Source organism: Apus apus, chromosome 2 (assembly GCF_020740795.1).
Source record: "Apus apus isolate bApuApu2 chromosome 2, bApuApu2.pri.cur, whole genome shotgun sequence".
Lineage (NCBI taxonomy): Eukaryota > Metazoa > Chordata > Aves > Apodiformes > Apodidae > Apus > Apus apus.
In genome coordinates, this window is record NC_067283.1 from 25,379,384 (window position 1) to 25,397,726 (window position 18,343).

The 18,343-nt window shown below is 39.7% G+C and overlaps 1 protein-coding gene across 1 annotated transcript in view; it reads right to left on the reverse strand.

Annotated features, from left to right (window-relative positions):
- The window catches only part of SGCE (sarcoglycan epsilon), a 58,121-nt gene extending 42,797 nt beyond the window's left edge, over positions 1-15,324 (reverse strand). The window contains exon 1 of the mRNA XM_051609334.1: positions 15,293-15,324. Within this exon, the coding sequence (XP_051465294.1) occupies positions 15,293-15,308 (16 nt within the window). The 5' untranslated portion in view covers positions 15,309-15,324. The remainder of the gene's footprint in view (positions 1-15,292) is intronic.
- Between the last annotated feature and the right edge of the window lie 3,019 nt (positions 15,325-18,343).

Here is an 18,343-nt window from a genome sequence, read left to right on the forward strand (position 1 = left end):
GCAGTGGGGTGCTTATAAAGGACAATAGCTCACTGCAAACACCTTTTCTCTACCTTACAGGAGTCTGTCTATTTATAGTGGGAATTTACTCTGATTTACTGGAACTGTCCTACTTGGTAATTCATTGTAAAAAATTAAAGGACTTTATTTTTCTTCAGTGACTACTGAGGTATATAAAATGGTAGTGTCTGCCATTCTTTGCTGTGTGACAGGAAGTACCATACCCTGAGCATTTATTGACACTAAGAGAAAAGCTATATATATTTTTCAGCAGTGACATATATTTGTCTCCCAGGGCTCAGATTTGGCATTGCTCTTGTTCAACATCTTTATCAACGATCTAGATGAGGGGATTGAGTGCTTCCTCAGCAACTCTTCAGACAACATGAAGTTGGGTGGACGTGTTGACCTGCCTGAGAGTGGGAAAGCCCTGCAGAGTGGTCTGCACAGGTCGAATTGATGTGCTGAGGCCAACTGCATGAACTTTAACAAGGCCAAGTGCCAGGTCCTGCACTTTGGTCACAACAACCCCAGGCAATGCTACAGGCTTGGGGAAGAGTGGCTGGAAAGCTGCCTGGCAGAAAAGGACCTGAGGGTCAACACCTGACTGAATATAAGGCAGCAGTGTACCCAGGTGGCCGAGAAGACCAACAGCATTGTGGCTTGTATCAGGAATAGTGTGGCCATCAGGAGAAGGGAGAAGATCATGCCCCTGTATTCGGCATTGGTGAGGCCTCACCTTGAGTGCTGTGTGCAGTTCTGGGCTCCTCACTGTAGGAAGGACACTGAGGTGCTGGAGAAAGTTCAGAGAAGGGCAACCAACTTGGTGAAGAGTCTGGAGAACAAGACCTATGAGAAGAGGCTGAGGGAACTGGGATTTTTTAGTTTGGAGAAGAGGAGGCTAAGGGGAAACCTAATCACACTCTACAACTACCTGAAAGGAGGTTGTATGGAGGTGGGAGTTTGCTTTGTAACTATGCTCAGAGCAAGCTTTTTTGGGTAGGGGCACTCTTTTAAGATGATGTAGTTCAGCAGCTGGGAGAAGAGAGTTGTATGCCCAGAATGATGGCAGAAGCAGTTAGTGCCCAAGTTTTGAGGGTTAGCCTGAGTAATTCGCATTTTTCATTGTTTCTATGATACATTCCCTTTCTGTATATTCTTGTGTGTGCACACCGTCACTCTGGTTATTTAGGCCTAAAGGAGTAGAATAAGTGAGGCAAAGTCTTGGGCACCTTGTCTGTGCCAAGATAAAAATGTTTATTTACAGTACTGAAGGTGACAGTTCTACTTAGCTTTAAGCTAAAAGGTTTTAACCAGCAGACACATAACTTTGCCGATATAATTATGAGCTGTACACAACCTGTAGAATATGCTGAAACTCAAGGAAAGCGGTGATTGCTAAATCTGTTTTTCTCAGTTGTGTTTTACCAGTTAGTAAATGTCATCATAAAAAGAAGGATAAAGAGAGTAGACATTATGAAGCAGATCAGTCATTTCTGCAAAGCCTGGGATTTTGCTACCTATTGCTGTAGTAAGCACATATGTTAAAAACTATGGAGTCTACACGTGGTATAGGCAGATAGAGCAGTGAAGTATTCAGTGATGTGACTTGTATTAAGTTGTGCCATCATTGTAAGAGCCCAGGCAGAGAGCAGAACTGAAGTATTCTTTTGCCATAGTGCAGGGCAGCACTCCTGCTCTCCTTGTTTTTTAAAGTTGTTGGATCCTTGCCAGCCTTCCCAGTCATGGGCAATGTGTTATACAGAAGATTTTTGCACCTTTTTTTTTTCCCCATAAGGCACAAGTAGCTTCATTTGAAGCTACAAGCTTAGTTATAATACAAGAAAATAAATTAGTATTTTGTTGTGAATACACAATTTCATACAGGCTAGACCACTTCAAATTGTCTGTCTGAAGAACTAATTTGAGTGTTTTCCCTGTAAAAGTAGCATTCCATTTCAAGCAAGTACCATCCTCTAAGTTTGTTGGTTTTTTTTTTTGTTTGTTTGTTTTGTTTTGTTTTTTTTTTTTAATGGGGGAAAAGGAGGGTAGTTTGTATTTTTGGAAGGAAGGGAAAGGCAGGGAGTTACTTTGCTTGTACAAGAGATAAGTGTCCTGTAGTATATTAAATAAAGACATGTATGTTCTCAGCAAAGTGTCAGAACAAAGACAAAATCTCTGCATGAGAGAGCTTACTGTGCAGGAGGAACTTTTATGTAGCAGATCAGCTGCATTAAGCTAGAAATTACAGTATTTAACTCACTGAAGTTCTAATGTGAGTCTGTTGCACAGGCTGCGTAAGAAGCTGTGTGCAGGCATTCTTGTTGTTTGGTTCAGGAATACTGAAAACACAACTTTTCTTAGGGAAAAAAAAAAATCCTAGAAGCATGATTGTAGAACCAGGTTTGTCTGGTAGTGATATATTTTGGGAAGGAGACTGTGGAAGTTTGCTGCAGGGGGTAGGAAGTGACTTTGCATTACCTATTCCACAATGGAGTCAGACTGGAAATGGCATTACAAGAGAATATAGGATCACAAGAAAAATTTGAAATACCAGAAAGAATAGGATAAACAAAACTGGAAATATTTGCTTGCTAGGATGGAGGAAGTTAGTGAGGTGATTTGTGGTTTGTAAGGGAATGCTTCTGCAGAAAGGGTTTGTAGCAACTGTGGGAGCACCAAGTAGGAATTAGAAAAAGCAATAGAGGATGTGGGAGTAGTTTCAGAACTTCATGAGACACACCATCACAACTCAGACAAGGGTTTCAACCACAGGGGTGAGAGAAAGGGCTTGCTTAATTTTTGAGGACATATTGTAAAGGGGAAATCAACAGGACTTGGCAAAATACTCAGAGTGGTGGGAGAGAAGAATGACTATAAAATGATAGATGTGTTGTTCTGACAAATAGGAGGATGTTGGAGCTGTGAAAGCACAGAAAAGTGCTTTTGAATGTGGGCAACTGCTGTGAGATTATAAACATAGTCAGGTGGTAAATATTGTTGAAGAGAGCTGAATATTCCCATTGGAACTGCCAGACTGAAGATCTTGATATTTAAGTAGGTGTGACAGGAAATTATGGTTCTTAATTGGCATTTCTGTGCCTTTTACTCTTATTCACACTTTGGAGCTAGGTACAAAAAACCTTTATAATCATGCATTTGGCTTGCCTAGGCAAAATGCAGAGAGTTTTTGGAAGCAGAAAGTGTAGCACATTTGCTAATTGTGACAAGACATCCTCTACAGTAATAGTAACACCTGACTTCAGGTGTTGGTAGTGTGACTGCTACAGTATGGCTGAGCTTTGTCTTAAATATTGGGATGGGAACATTCACAGATTACAGTGGCTTCTCTCTCTAAAAATCTCATTGATTCACAGACTTCTATAATAAGTAAAGAACAAAACCAAGGAAGTTATGTTTGGTTTTACTTCAGCTGCCTAATTTAAGTCCAACTAGCCCCTATTAAAGAGAAAATTAGTATTTTTTTTTCAGAAATTAAAGACTTTGTACCACCACTTCCTTTTTAATGTCTTTAACTTGAACTCTGTCTTGAAACAGTTTAGCAAAGCTTTGGCTTCATGAGTTTGTATCAAGAAGAAGAACATAAATTATATTCCAAAATGAGATTATTTGGAATGATCTTGAGCCATGCTCTGCAAGCAGAGTTGTCCTTTGATTTTAAGATGCTACTAAATCTTGAATTGATACTTATCTTTGAAATACTGTTTGAGTTTTTTCTCCTCTACATTTATTTATGAGGAATCATACTCTTTTGTAACTACTTAGATGTTAGGATCACTAAGACTAGTGAGTAAAATCATGCTTAGATAAGAGTTAAGCTGCTGAAACTGAACCTAGATCCTGCCTGGCCCTTTTCCCCTCCTCCACCCATTCAGAAAATAATGAAGAAGTCCAATCTTTGTCAATGGTGCAGTTACATTATTATAAACTTTAAAAGCATAACAAGCTCCAAAATGAATTCTGTCTCCTTTCAGTAGCTCTGGAGATGACCACTCTATTTCCACAAAGGGGTTTTTCACTGTTCCTACTGAAATTCAAATGCAACTTAAAATATTTCTATCCCTTGACCAAGATCTTGCACATCATTAAGTGAGCAAGCAAGTCCTTCTTGGCAATCATCACAGATGCTTCTTTTTTCTGAAAGAATAATAAACACTTGTTCTCTCTCTGCATGACTGAATTTCACAACAAAGAAACAAAAAGTTCTCTCTCTCAATCTCTTTAACTCAATATTATCTGCAAATTGTGTAGGACACTGCACAGCCTTGGTCAGCTTGTTGGGGAAAAAACTCTTTCTGCTGACTGTCATTGTGTAACTTTGGTTATATTAAAGAGGCAGATTATTAATTGCATGGCTGTATAAGTTGTTAATAACAGGTTGTTGGAGTTGAGTATTTTCTGCATCACAACAGTCATCCATTAAGCCTTCTAACAGGCTGTTTCCTCACCTAAATATAAATGTCAGAATACTGGAACACTTAGTTATCAGAACTACTGGAGTTACTCTAGCAGTACTTTCAGAGTCTTCAACAGAATTTTAAGTTATTGGTGCCACACCAGTATTGTCTAGAGTTAAAAAGCATTTAAATATTTTTTAGGAATACCTAAGCCAGATTTTGAGCATATTTAACTGAAACTTGAACTGCTCAGTTGAGTAGCGTTTCGTGTTTCAAAGCTGCTTTCCAGTTTGTAATGAGAAAAATGGTTGTTTTCTCAAAAAGCAGGGCCAGTGCACAACAAGAAGCAGATGCACACTGGAATCTCCTCTCAGCTTTTCTGAAGAAAGACTGCAATTATGAAAGCATAATCTTTTAAGTAAATCACGTGAATGATGTGTTATAAGAGATGCTATATCTCCCTGCCAATCCTTGGGGAAATAGAAAATGGGATTTTATCCAGGCCATCTCAATAAAAATTTACAAAGCTAGATCCTTACTGATGAGTATGTAGATTCATGTCTACTCAAATGGCTGTCTTTTTGCATAATCTTGGCTGGCTACATTTTATGTCTTTATAGTCCTTTTGTAATAAATGAAGAGAGAAAGGCACATCATACCAGGCTGAGGTAAGTCTCTTGAGATAAGCGAGATGAATGCCTTGCTGATGATACCTTTCTATGAGGTCGCTTGCAGTAAAATGCTACAATTATGTGAAATTAGTGTCTTTCATGATGAAAACCTTCTTGAACAAAGACCTTAAAGTAGAAGTGGTGGATGATGGACTTTCTTAAGCTTATATGAACAGATCAGTTTTACTACTCTTTGCTTTTACCATAGTATCTAGGAACGTTAGGTATATATAAAGTACTTGAGGCTGTATAATCACAGAGCAAAAAGCCAGTTCTAACTCCATGAGTTTATACCCTAGTATAAAACAAGATGACAGAAGGATGCAGAAACACAGAAGGATTAAAAGGGGCAGTGTGAGTGCATGAGTCAGTAGAAGTCACAACTCATCAACAACCCAGTAATTATGATCAACATCACAGCAAAACAGCTTTACAGAGTGAATTGGAGGTTAGATAGGATTGGAACTTTGAGGATGTCTCAGAGGAGTGCCTCTGAGAGGAAAGACACATGGAGACTTATGTTTGGAAAGCAAATACTTGGCCACTGTGAACTGATGGGAAGTTCAGACCCTGGTTTAGGGATGAGTCACCTAGAGCAGGATGCTTAGGCTTTGTCCAGTTCTGTTTCAAGTATCTGAAATGATGGAGACTTCAGCCTTTATTACCAACCTGTTCCAGTGTTTGGCCACCCTCACACTCAAAAGGTGTTTTCTTGCATCTAAGTGGAATTTGTCGCATTTCAATTTGTGTCCATTGCCTTTTATCCTTTTACTGGGTACCACTGAGAAGAAGCTTGTTCCATCTTCTTCACATTCTCCCACCCAATATTTATAGACACTGACAATATCCTACTTAGTGTTTTCTTCTTCAGACTGGACAGCGCCAACTCTCTCCAGCCTCTCTTCATATGACAGGTGTTTCAATCCTTCAGTCACCTTTGTGGACCTTCACTGGAATTGCTCCACTTTGACCATGTTAATCTTGCACTGGGGAGCCCAGAAGATGACTCCACTCCAGATGTGTCTCACCAGTGCTGAGTAGAGAGGAAGGATCACCTCTCTCAACCTGCTGGCAATGATCTTACTACAGCCCAGAAGAATGTATGCCATCTTTGCCAACATCTTACAAAGTTTGGCCTGACAGAAGCCAGATAACTGAATTAAAGTATGAACACAGTGAATTTTGGATTATTTTGTCCCCATGTAATTCTTAATCCAATTTTCTTGGTCACCAGCAGTATCAGGCATACCCATAATGAGGTGTTGGTAAGACAAGTTGCTTTATACAGATATTTCCATCACTAGGGTGGCACGTGACTTTTATATAGTATCTTCAAATGAAAATTTAATTCGGCTCAGGAACAACTCCTGTTGAAGTTGAGAAGCAGAACTGAATCTTATGATTCTGGAAAACCATTTAGTTAATCTGCTGTCAGTTTGTGGATCCTGAGCTGGAAAGGGGGCATTTTGGCCATGCGAGGAAAACAGGCTGCCTGTTGTCCCATCTGCTGCACACTGGATGGGGGAGAGCATCTGGATTGGCACCTTCGGTGAGAGCAATTTAAGTTGCACAGTTAGGAGAGGCTGAAGTCCAGGGTGGGACATACACAGGAGGGATTAAAGGTGTTAACAGGAACCCCATACCAGGAGGTGGATGGGAAAACTCCTGCATAAGCACTGGTCCAACTTGCCTCCAGGATGAGAAGAAGAGGACTTCAAAGGGGCATGGCAACAAGGTGGAGGAACTGGGTGGAGTCTGAAATGGAAAGCCTTTCCATATGCTCCCTTCAAAGATCAGATGATGTGGCATTTCCATGCAAGGCACAGGCTGATTTGAGGTCCTCCACTCTGACCTGTAGAACTATTACTGAACTTACCTCGGTGATGTAGGTACTAATGACAAGAAAAGCATGGGATTTTTTTCTGAAGTTGGATGCTATTATTGATTAAAACAGTGAAGGCTTTTTAGCAGTATATGCAATTTGTCTGATCCAAAATTTCTTTCACTTAGCTGCTGCTGCTTCCTGACCTCATGAAATGGCACTGTGTGGGAGCTACACATTTCACATGCAATTCCAAAAGATGGCAACCTTAGGCTTCCAAATTGGGGCCTCTGCTGAACAGCTCTGCAACTCTCACCAGTTCACAGTGGTGAATATTAGAAAAATCTGGGTTCTCCCAGACTGAGCTTCTTTTTACCCATCTATCCTATTTTCCACATTTTTCTACATATAAAATAGAATCTATGTGACTCAGTTAAAAAATGGGCAACTTCCCAAATGTGTTTCCATGCCTGAAGGAAGGGGAGTATAGGAAACCTTAGATCTCCTATCTCTGGGTTTCAGCCTGTGACTTGTTATCTACAGGAGTGAGGCTGTGCTATCAATCTGTGCTGAAACAATGCTCCCATGGCACAGTGACAAAGCAGAGACAGTTCAGCAACAGCACAAGAAAGGAACTGCTTAATGTGATGAACTGTAGTACATTTGCTCTTATCTTACTGAATTGTTAAGGCTTTATATACACAGTCCACTGGCCTTGTCCATATCAGTGTACTTTAAATGGCAATCACTACCATTTTGAAACCCCATATAACTCTGGATAGATTTGAGACATTATAAGGTATATAGCCTCTTTATACTACATTCATTCTCATTTCTTCACAAATCTGTCTTTTTTCTTGGTTAGAACTTATTTTTTTATTTGCTCTTTGTTCAGTTAAGCAGTTCCTGCCTTTTTATTTTGTTTGTTTGGTTTTGTTGTTTTGTTTTCATCATGAATTTCACTTGTGAGTAGGTAAGGACAGAAACTTCACAGACCATTTCACTTAAAAATACAGTTATTTAAGAATGTTTTGTCACAGCTTGTAGATGTGAGTGAAGTTGCATTGACAAAATGAGAAAATTCTGATGCAAAAGTCTAAATTCTATGTTTTTATAACAAATAGTGCTTTTGTATTACAGGATCATTACTTGATGGAAAATCAAGCATCTTGGGTTTTTTCCAAAAGTCATGTTTGGAAAACATTAGCTTGGAAAATTCTATCTTGCTTTGGCTTAAAGCCATATTTTGAAATCTCAGCTTTTGTGAAGCAGAAATGTCTTTCTCCAGGCGGCCCTAGAAGCAGGGTCAAAGTCTGAGCCCCATTCTGTTTTATGCCAAAGCTTCTCACTTTTGAAATTGGTCATCTGCTTCCTTCTTCCCAATCCAAGGATAAAAATGTATATTTTTATCCTTATTATTTCCTCTTCCTTACTTGTGCTGCACCACTGTGGAGGGATAAGTACTGCCCTAGGCTATTACTATCCTTTCTTCATGTGGGGAGCAGAACTGGGAGAGAATTTTGAGGGTTGGTTTGCTGCTTTTTGCTTTTGTGCTGAAAACTTGCAATTTGAACATAGCCTGTAGGGATATTTTCCTCCTACAATGGTCAGTCATTTTTTAACCAACTCATTATTCTAACAATACAGTATCACTTCATATTATTCTTTTATTCTCCATTAGGTTTGTTGCCTGCATAAGTAAGATATCAGATAGGAATCTTATGTCTATGAGATTTATCCTCTGCTTCAACCCCCACTGCTGTAGTGTCTGAACATCTCAATGTTAAATATGTTTATCCTTGCCACCCCTGTGGAATAGAAAGCTTATTTTCTATCTGCTTTTAACAAATGAGAACCAGTGGTCTGTAGACCCTGAAGGCCAGATGAACTAGAGTGAAGAAATGGAAAGCAGGCTCCCGTGCTTAACTTTCAGGTGTTTGGCACCCTAATTATCTTTGTTAAACACTTGGGGTGATGGATGTTGCATATTGAGAAGGGTGATCTGAAAGAGTCAGCATTCTCAGCAGGACACCACTTTGAGCCAGTCAGAGAACAGGGATGTCTCTGAACTCCTGCCTCCATCTGCAGCTTTGGCATTTAGCTTTCTGTGGGCAATAGGCACCTCCTTCCCTTCGCACTCCTGTCAGTGCATGAAAGGCTTGGTCTCTGAGCTCTGGTCCATGTTTTTATCCCTTTATATCTTTTATTTTGAGAAACAAAACCAAGAACAAAGCAAACACAAAAAGCCAGCAAACCCATGGTGGTTTCCCTCTTCCTCACAACCCTTATACATTAATCAGTAGTTTAAGCATTAATCTGAGAAGTTTATGAGGGCTTGCTGCTCACTTGGGCACGTTGAAATTGCATCTCCCAGGTCTTGGGGGAGTGCCCAACCCAGTGGGCTGCCTGGGAGGCTGGAGCTGGGAAGGCATCCGTGCTTCCAAGGCTGTGTGAGTAGGCTGGGAGGAATCTGGGGAGTTGGAGGAGAATGACTCCTGTCCTGGCTGTCCTGGCAGGAGGGGGTAACTTCTGGACTCCCCTCTTAGCTTCCAGACTTATTTGTGCATTTCAAATGCAACTCCAATACTAGTACACGGGGTGCAATCTGTATTTTTGTCATTCAGGTGACGGCCTTAACTACTCTCTTTCATGTCTTCTATTCCCCTCCCTCTGCTCAGTCTACCTTCCAGCCAGGTAGGCTGGAACATTTAAGCATGTTTTTGAGGCACAGCAGGAGCCTTCTCTTGCCAAAGATACCTTTAACCCAGGTGTCTCCTGATTTTTCCGTTGAGTGCTCTAACCAGAAGGATACTGTGTGAAAATGAACGCTTGCAACAACTTCTTCTTCTATGTCTGTGTTTTAGAAGAAAGTGTTCACCTCCATTTTGTGAAGAATTCTGGCCTCCTGCTCTAGGCTGGTATGTTCTGAGTACAGGCATTGGGCTCCTCAGAGGCCAGAGTGACACCTGGGGGGTTTGGGTCTTCCATTGCAACAGGCAAGTGACATAGCTGTCAAGATGCTTCATTTTCTACATTATCTGCTAGACAGAAGCAGATTTTTTAGAAGACTTCCAGGTTTAAGTGAGAGCAGTGGAGTAGGCACTTACAGCTGCCTGGTTTATGGTTTTGGAATTGCTATACAATTATGTAGGTGTTAAAGTTCTCTGTTGAATGCAGCTTTAAATGAGTAGGGCCCCATGTTAGTGCCCTTGCTCCTTTTCCTATCTCTTTGCCCATTCTATTTCCAAATCTGCAAAAAAAAAAGATATAAAATAGTTGCTAGTCATAATTTCTATAATACTTTACCTGATAATCATGTCTCTGTATTCTTGCTCATCATTATAACTACTACTTTCAATCATCCAGCTTGTTTTAAATCTGTATAACTTCTTTCTACAGAAGATAATTAGATTTAATTTTAAGCATAGGATTTTTTTATGAAGTACTGTCATTATTGAACCTACTGCTTTTCATTCATCATAGATCAAAATTTAATGGAGTGCTCATACATTTTACAAAATTTTGCATTTAAGTGAACACTTTTTTATCTCATTATTTTACTGTATCTCCTTACCTCTGTATTTTTCTGTTGAGGATGCTGGCCTGTTCTAACTGTAATGCATTAGTTCTTACTCCATCAAATTAATTTATAGTACAGGTTCACTGAAACAGTTTCACTGTTTCAAGGGAGACTAGATGTAGCTCAACTGACAGAATTTTATGCATAAATTTATATACAAGATCTCTCAGAAAACACCGTCTAATAGCTAATAGTGTACTCTTTATTTTATGCTGATTACACTGGTCTCTGTTCAGAGAAAATACATGTATTTATTTCAGTACCTGTTTTTTCCAAAATCTCTCAGGAACTAAAAATCCTAACAGCAAAATACTACTTTTCTATTTGGCAAAAATGAAACTAGCAGATGAGCTGCCATGCCAAGCCTGGACAAAATTTGAAAATTACTTGAAATTCACCCTGCAGAAACTTAATTCTCTCTCATTACTATTGGCATTTCTGCTGTGCACATAGCCCCTCTCAAACTTCACTGGGGATAGTTTCCATGGGAACCAGAAAATGAGAACTGATGAGTCTTGAAACAGCCAAATAATAATCTTGCTTTTTACCAGTGGGCAAAGATTTACTTCTCTAGTGTTTAATGGGAGGCACTAGAGCTTATTATGCTTTGCAGAATAAGAAAAAAAAGCAAAAACCAACACATCTGGAAGGAGGCCAGATCTGCTTTGTACACCTGTAGGGTTCATACTAGCTGTAATAAAATGGAAAACCACTGTATTCTCCTGTGCTTTTAGACTTTGTGAATGCTAGAAAGGGAAACTCTCTGTTAAATCCAAACACTCGCAATTCAGGGAAGATGAGGAGGGAGCAGTTGTCATGAGGAAGGAGGTGAGTTGATTAGATGTGTGGCAGAGGTACAGAGCCACCTCATGAATGCAGCATTTTAGAGGCTATTGAGTGATGCTGCAGAACCCAGTCCTGGGGACAGCTTTGCAGGTGCTAGCATTGACTTGTCTCCAGAATTGAAATGTCCCAGTTTTTGCACAATGTTGAGTACATCTTACCATGACAGAGTATTAGCTACAATGAGGGTTGTTTATTGTGATTCCATAGGAGGGAGCAGAGTCCCTAAAGAGCGATGTTAGGTAATGAATAAATTTGCACTGGAGTCTAATGAAGTGCTCTGCTAAGTTGGCCATTGTCCTGGTTTGAGGAAAAGTGGCTTCATCCTGGCTCAAACCAGGACAGCCATTATTGGTTCCCATAGTCATAGTCATTTGGATTAGTTTCCTGAAATACTGAGAAGAATACTGTGCTTCAATCTTGTAGAGAAAAAATATGGAAAGGACAGAGAAATGCCTGTCACTTTTTAGATCCGTGATACCTGTTATGAAATATGACCTTCAAAAGGAGGAAAAAGCAGGTTCTATGAATCTTGCAGCAAAGTTCCAGTACTCTGTAAATGCTGATGCATAGAAAAGACCAGAAATGCATTTCTCACGGAGACTTAAATTTGACTAATATGTTGGAGTTTTAATGTAGCACAATTCACACTTGGATTACAGTAGGGTAAATGACAAGGTATATTTAAAAAAAAAAAAGCTTTTTCTCTTAAACTCATTTTTACATCCTTTACCATCATCTGATTTTCCAGTGATTTTAAGCTTAATCATTTAGTTACACCTTTGTGTAATTATTTTGATCTTTATTTCACAAACACAAAGAGAGAAAAACAAAAAGTGCACACATAGAGTGTTATTACAGTATTTGGGAAGTTGGGGTTTTTTTGCAATTAGTTGAAATAATAGATCCTGAGGGAAAATAGCTGGTTTTATTTCTGCATTGTATAATGTGTCAAAAATAGATGTGATTAATTTTTTAATCCAGTGATTAAATTAAGAAAGCCCATTTCTGTCTCTTACCAGTAATTAGTATGTTATAAACACTGAAGACAATTGCTGTATTTAAAAATGAGGACTCAAATTTAAAACAATTTTTTCTTAGCTTGTGGATGATACTAAAGTAAATTGGATGTTTGCATTTAAAAACTGTAAAAAGATTTTTTTACACATTAAAGAAGTATTTTGGTTGGCTTATGAGATAAAAACCCAGTTGTATTATTGACAATACTGAAGAATACCTAATACTGGAGGAGGATGCAGTGCCAAATTTAATGCAGTTAGGGAATATGTGGGGTTGGCAAACTCTGTCTTTGGGTCACTTGATTTGGGCACCCTTAGCCTTGTCCAAAGAGACCCTGCAAGCAAGAGGTGTGCAGTTTAACTGTGTAAAGTAGTGCTTATTTTGTTCCTGAATTCTAATATCAGATTTCTTACTGTATGTTTTAAAATGTCTTTGTGTTAAATTACTGTGTTAAATTACTTTACAGGTCTGGTGATCAAAGGTAAACAGAAGTGAAGAATATTTCCATATTTTTAATGCCTAGGAGAGTTTATTCACTTTTTACTGCTTGACTGAGACAAATGTTTACTCTGTTCTTAAATTTGCTGCTACCTCTATACAGAGTGCCCTCCTCAACTTCCAGGAGTAAAGGACACCACCAAAATTCTTAATTCCTGTGACAAGCTGACCTAACTGAAGTTATGCTGGGAAAGAGACTGCTCTGTCCCTTTCCCACAGTCTGTAAAACAGGCTTGTTGTGGATGTGGAGGACAACCAGCTACCAAATGCTAATATTGGTGGGCTGCTTAACACTGTGTTCCCTCTGCTGTTCTCTGAGCTAGATCTCTAATTGCTGACCACAGACGCTAGGCAAGATGACTATTGAGAAACTGAAGACTTTTACCACTGATGAATCATAAACCGCAAGCACTTTCTCTTTTGGAGGAAAAGGCATGAGGGCTGCTGCTTCAGTTGAAGGTCTGGGTGATGTAGTGAGAGTGAATGTGTTGATAATCATATAAGAACAGCAGAAATGGTGGTGGTGGTTCCTAAACATCTGATAGGAGACAGCGGAACAAAGGACAGGGCTGATACAACTGCCATTTCATCAGAACATGCCCAAGTCAAACAGCATCGTTTCCTGGGAGATGGAACAATGCTGTGTGCTTATTAATCACAAGAGAAGCTCTCTGCTGTTCTCACAAGTCCTCCAAAACCTGTCTAACTCAAGTGGGCGAGGATCAGCCCACCCATGACAAACTGCTGCAGCTTTATCGTGCATACTGTATATTATAAAAAATGTTATGTCTGCTCTGAACAAAATGTCCAACTGTGATAAATGTGGGCAACGCTCCAAGGAAGTGGGCTTGTCTTCATGAGAAAACTGTCCTTAAAATCTATCTTTAAGTTGGTTAATTCATTTTCATTAGACTAATCTACAGACCTGCATGAGACACTCATTTTTTTTTTGTAAGTATTGCTGTCACGCTCACTGAATAAATGTTTTGTGGAGATTAGTGTGCTGCTGACTAAATTGGTCTGAAGTCACATTAAATGTACAGTGACTTTCTCTAGTAGCTTTGGTTATATGTTGTGGTCTTCTTTACACTGGACCCTTGGTTCCCACTGTTTATTATAAAAGTGTAACTGCCTTAAGGCAACTTTCACTGAAGCAGCAGACATCTCTTTCCCCCAAAGAGAGCCTGTATTTCTACTAGGTTAGAGAAGGACTTGAGTAGTCCTGGAATGTACAGCCATACACTTCTTGAACTGCATGTGGTAGGCCCCACTGCTGGAATTTATCTTAGTTTGATATAATACAAGTCAGAGTTAACAATACAGCTCTTTTTATTGCTGTAAAATCTTGGTACAACAATACTAGTATCTAAAGTGTACAATCTCAGCAGAAGGCAAAGCTATGGGATAGATGGTTTTTTCTCTACCTGTCCAAGGAAGGAATGTTTACTCAGTTAAGTAAACCATGATCTAAGATTCCTTGAAGAAATACAAGCATCAACTAATTTAGAATCACTAAAAATCTGTTTATTGTGTGCTTGCTCCCTGGTATCGTGCTTGATTCTCAGTAATGTTTGGTTTACTGTGGTTTAGTATTTGAAATTCATTATGAGCTTGAAGGAGCTTTTAAAATGCAAACTAGGTAAGAAAAGACACTTCAGAATGTTGCAGGAGTAATTTAAGAGAACCTTGTTACTGTGACATTCATGTCTTACGTCAATATGCTGGGGCAAGTTTTTATCTGCAAGAATAACAGTAGTACTTTTAAATTAAAAAAAAATAAAAATCTAATTCCAGTGAAGGACAGAAGCATGAAAGCAGAATTATTTTAATGACCCCTGCCAGCAAAGTCTTGCATAGTTGTTTATGTAGTCATGTGTAAACTAGTAATATTTTCATTGTTTATTTAAAGGATGCAGTGTATGTTTTATGTTGCCTCTTCCAATTATGCATGCCAAATGTATTTTACTCTACAGAAACCTTTGAGGCAATTATTAAATAATTTGTCAAGAAGTAACTGGATGACCACTAAGTACTCCTTCAAACAAGAAGTCTCTGTTTCTGGAAGTTGTTAAATCTATGAAATGTAAACCTAAAAGTGTAAGTAAGTAAGGTTAGGTAAGAGGGGAAAAACAGTTTGACTTCAACTTTTACAATGATGGGAAGCTGCTCAAGGATTACAACCCATTTATCATTATTCCAGCTACTGCTTGAACTGTTACTTTACTTTTCTGTCTCTTAGGTAGGTATTACAATCTGCATGACATGTAGTACTTTTAATACATAAGTATCATACTATTTTTTCTTCTAAGCAAAGAAAATGCTGCTAGACCAGACAATCCTGGAGCAACTGCAAGTAATTTGTTCAGGACCAAGTAAAAGCAGCACCAAAGAAACAACTGTGATCTGGTATGTTGAAAGCATAACCTTCCCCAGAACTGACCTGTTCCTGAGTTCATGGAAATGAAAGGCTGTCTTCTGTTCAGTTTTGGTAGCAGAAGAGTTAGTCAGGCTCACAGGAACTCAGCGGACACCCTGGTGATATGCTAGTTAAGCTGCTGCAGAGTGACTTGAGCAATGCTGACTTAGGCTAAAAGAGGATCTGGTGTAATAAATGGGGTTACGTTTCCGTCCTTGGTAACGTGACTGTGACTTATGCAGCAGTCTGCCAGGGATTTACACTGTGCTCTTTTCAAGAGGCAAAATGTTCCCACCATTTATTTTGTTTGTGTGGCAAGATCTGGGGGGAGGGGAGCAGGGAAAGAGCAGAGAAGGCTTCTGTGAGAAGCTGCTAGAAACTTCCCTTATGTCTGATAGAGCCAATGCTAGCTGGCTCCAGGTTGAACTCTCAGCTGGCCAAGGCTGAGCCCATGACTGATGGTGGTAGCACAACTGTGATAACATATTTAGGGAGGGTGGAAAAAAAATGCACAATAGAAACTGCAGCCAGAGAGAGGAGTGAGAATATGTGAGAGAAACAACTCTGCAGACACCAAGGTACATCAATAAGGAGAAGGAAGAGGTGCTCCAGGTGCCAGAGGAGAGACTTCCCTACAGCCTGTGGCGAAGAGCATGGTGAGGCAGGCTGTCCCCCTGCAGCTCATGGAGGTCCATTGTGGAGCAGATGTTCACACTGCAGCCCACATTACAGCAGTCTGTTCCTGAAGGACTGCATCCTGTGGAAATGACTCACACTGGAGCAGTTTGTGAAGAACCGTAGCCCATGGGAAGAACTCACATTGGGGAAGTTCATGGAGGACTGTCTCCTGTGGGAAGGAACCCATGCTGGAGCAGGGGAAGAGTGTGAGGAGTACTCATGGAGGAGGAAGGACTGGCAGAGATGTGTGATGAAATTCTCACAATCCCCATTCCCTCCACCACTGGAGGGAGGAAGCAGAGAATTCTGGAGCGAAGTTGAGACCGGGAAGAAGACAGGGGTGATAAAAGGTGTTCAAAAATTCAGTTTTTATTTCTCATGATCCTACTCTAATTTGATTGGTAATAAATTAATTTCCCCAAGTTGATTCAGTAACTGGGGAATGATGGCTCCTTGCCCTTATCTTGACCTACAAGCCTGTTATTTATTTTCTCTCACCTGACCAGCCGAGGAGTTGGAATGATAGAGAGGCTTTGTGGACATCAGGCAGGGTCAACCCAGCACATACAAACACTCCCACACAATCTGTAGGGAAACTGAATTCATGACTGTGTTTTGGGAGACTTGTACCACTATGTGTCAGGCTTTCTTGACCTCTCAAAACAAAGGCCTGGGGGAAAAATGCTCTGCTTGCTTCTCCTCCTCATCTGCTTATCCCTCAGTGGCCCTGTGTACCCAGCCTTTGTCTGTGTGCATGTGTAAAGAGAAGAGAACAATACTGGGAGCTCTGCTCCCCCTTGGACAGGCAAGCAAGCTATAGGCTCTGTAGTCAAGGGGCATGGAGATGACCTCTTCCTTGTTTTCTCTGTATAAACATGGCATCCTAATGTGGGAGGTGCAGAAGCTTTTCTCACACTGCTCTTCCACTCTTTTGCCATGAAGAGCAAGACCACTGCACGTGCAGTGGCATAAGATTATGCCAAAGGAGACACTTAGTAGTTCACTTTGCCCTGTGGGTTTGCTATGAGCTGTGATTAGCTCAACTAACAAGTAGCAGGGAAAAAGGAGAGTTCATACACCCACCTACTGTGAAGAAGGTTGTCTTTTATTGGTGAGGTTTTTGCCACTGTACTGTAGCTACATGGGCACAGCCCTTCAGCATACCCCTGATTTTGGCCTATGTCCTTTTCCATTCAGTAAGTTTGAAAAAGAGTTAAAAATTCACATAGGATTCTGGTCCGAACTTGGCTGAATTTGTTTGTATGGGCTTGGTTAACAAAGAAATAAGCTCCTAAAATTAGCACCATCTCTGCAATTTCCTACTGCCTGCCATTGGTTACATATACAAAATAGCTTTCAAAGTGTACATAGAACAACTTATGTCATAGCCAAATATTTTGGACTTCTGGGTTTTTTTTTAGAAAATGCTAACTTCCATAATCTTGTTACTTTATACATTTAATTTTGCACAGGTTTGAAATAAGAGGATCAATTACGCCTAAATCAAGTATGTTAAATAAATAAATAAAAATTCAGTTCCCTTCTCCAAAAGCAACACAGAGCAAGCAGTAGTGCATGAGAGATGCACAGCTTTCTGATTAATGTGAATCTTTTACAACTTTTACAACATTTTAAGGGAGTATAGTCTGCAACAATTACTTTAGGAACAGTCTCTGTTTTGTGATGAGATATGGTCTGCTCTCAGAAGGCAAAAAGTTAAACAAACATTCTCTTAATCATGCTCAAGATTAGCATACTAATTTAAAAAATAACTTAATTCTCCTCTGGAGCATCTATTTTTCTTCTCCAGTTTAAGTCATGAAGAACACAGACTGTTGTGTATGTATCCTCTTTAAAATTTCTTGTGTTACAGTTCAATCAGTTAGTGAAGAATTCATGACTCATTCCTACAAAATTCTTGAACTTCCCTACCCATGTGGCCTGAGGATCATAACCCTAGTGACTTACCTCCTAGCAAATTTTCTAATTTATTCAGAAAGAAGTTCTTACTTTCCTTTTTGATATTGCATCCATGCCGACCTTGTTATTGACTTACCGCTGAAATGGACGGCATGATCAAAATGAAGATTTCCAGCATTACAATCCTGGACTACAAGAATGGCTGGTATGTAGCATGGGAAGTCAAATTCTGTGGTACAGAGTATTTGAGGTAGGTTTAATCTGATAAATAGTGTGTATCTCAGTAATGGTATTGATTCTGTATGGTTGGATGTTTCATTTCAAGTTTACGCTTTTCAAGCTCACTACAAATGAAATGGAGAAGGCAAGAAGTTAAGTAAGGCTATGGGGTCAGTGATTTCCATTCAGTGCTGAATCAAATGGTTTATATCTACTAAGGCAGTTTGAGGGGAAAGAACGGAGGTGGGCAGCAGGTTC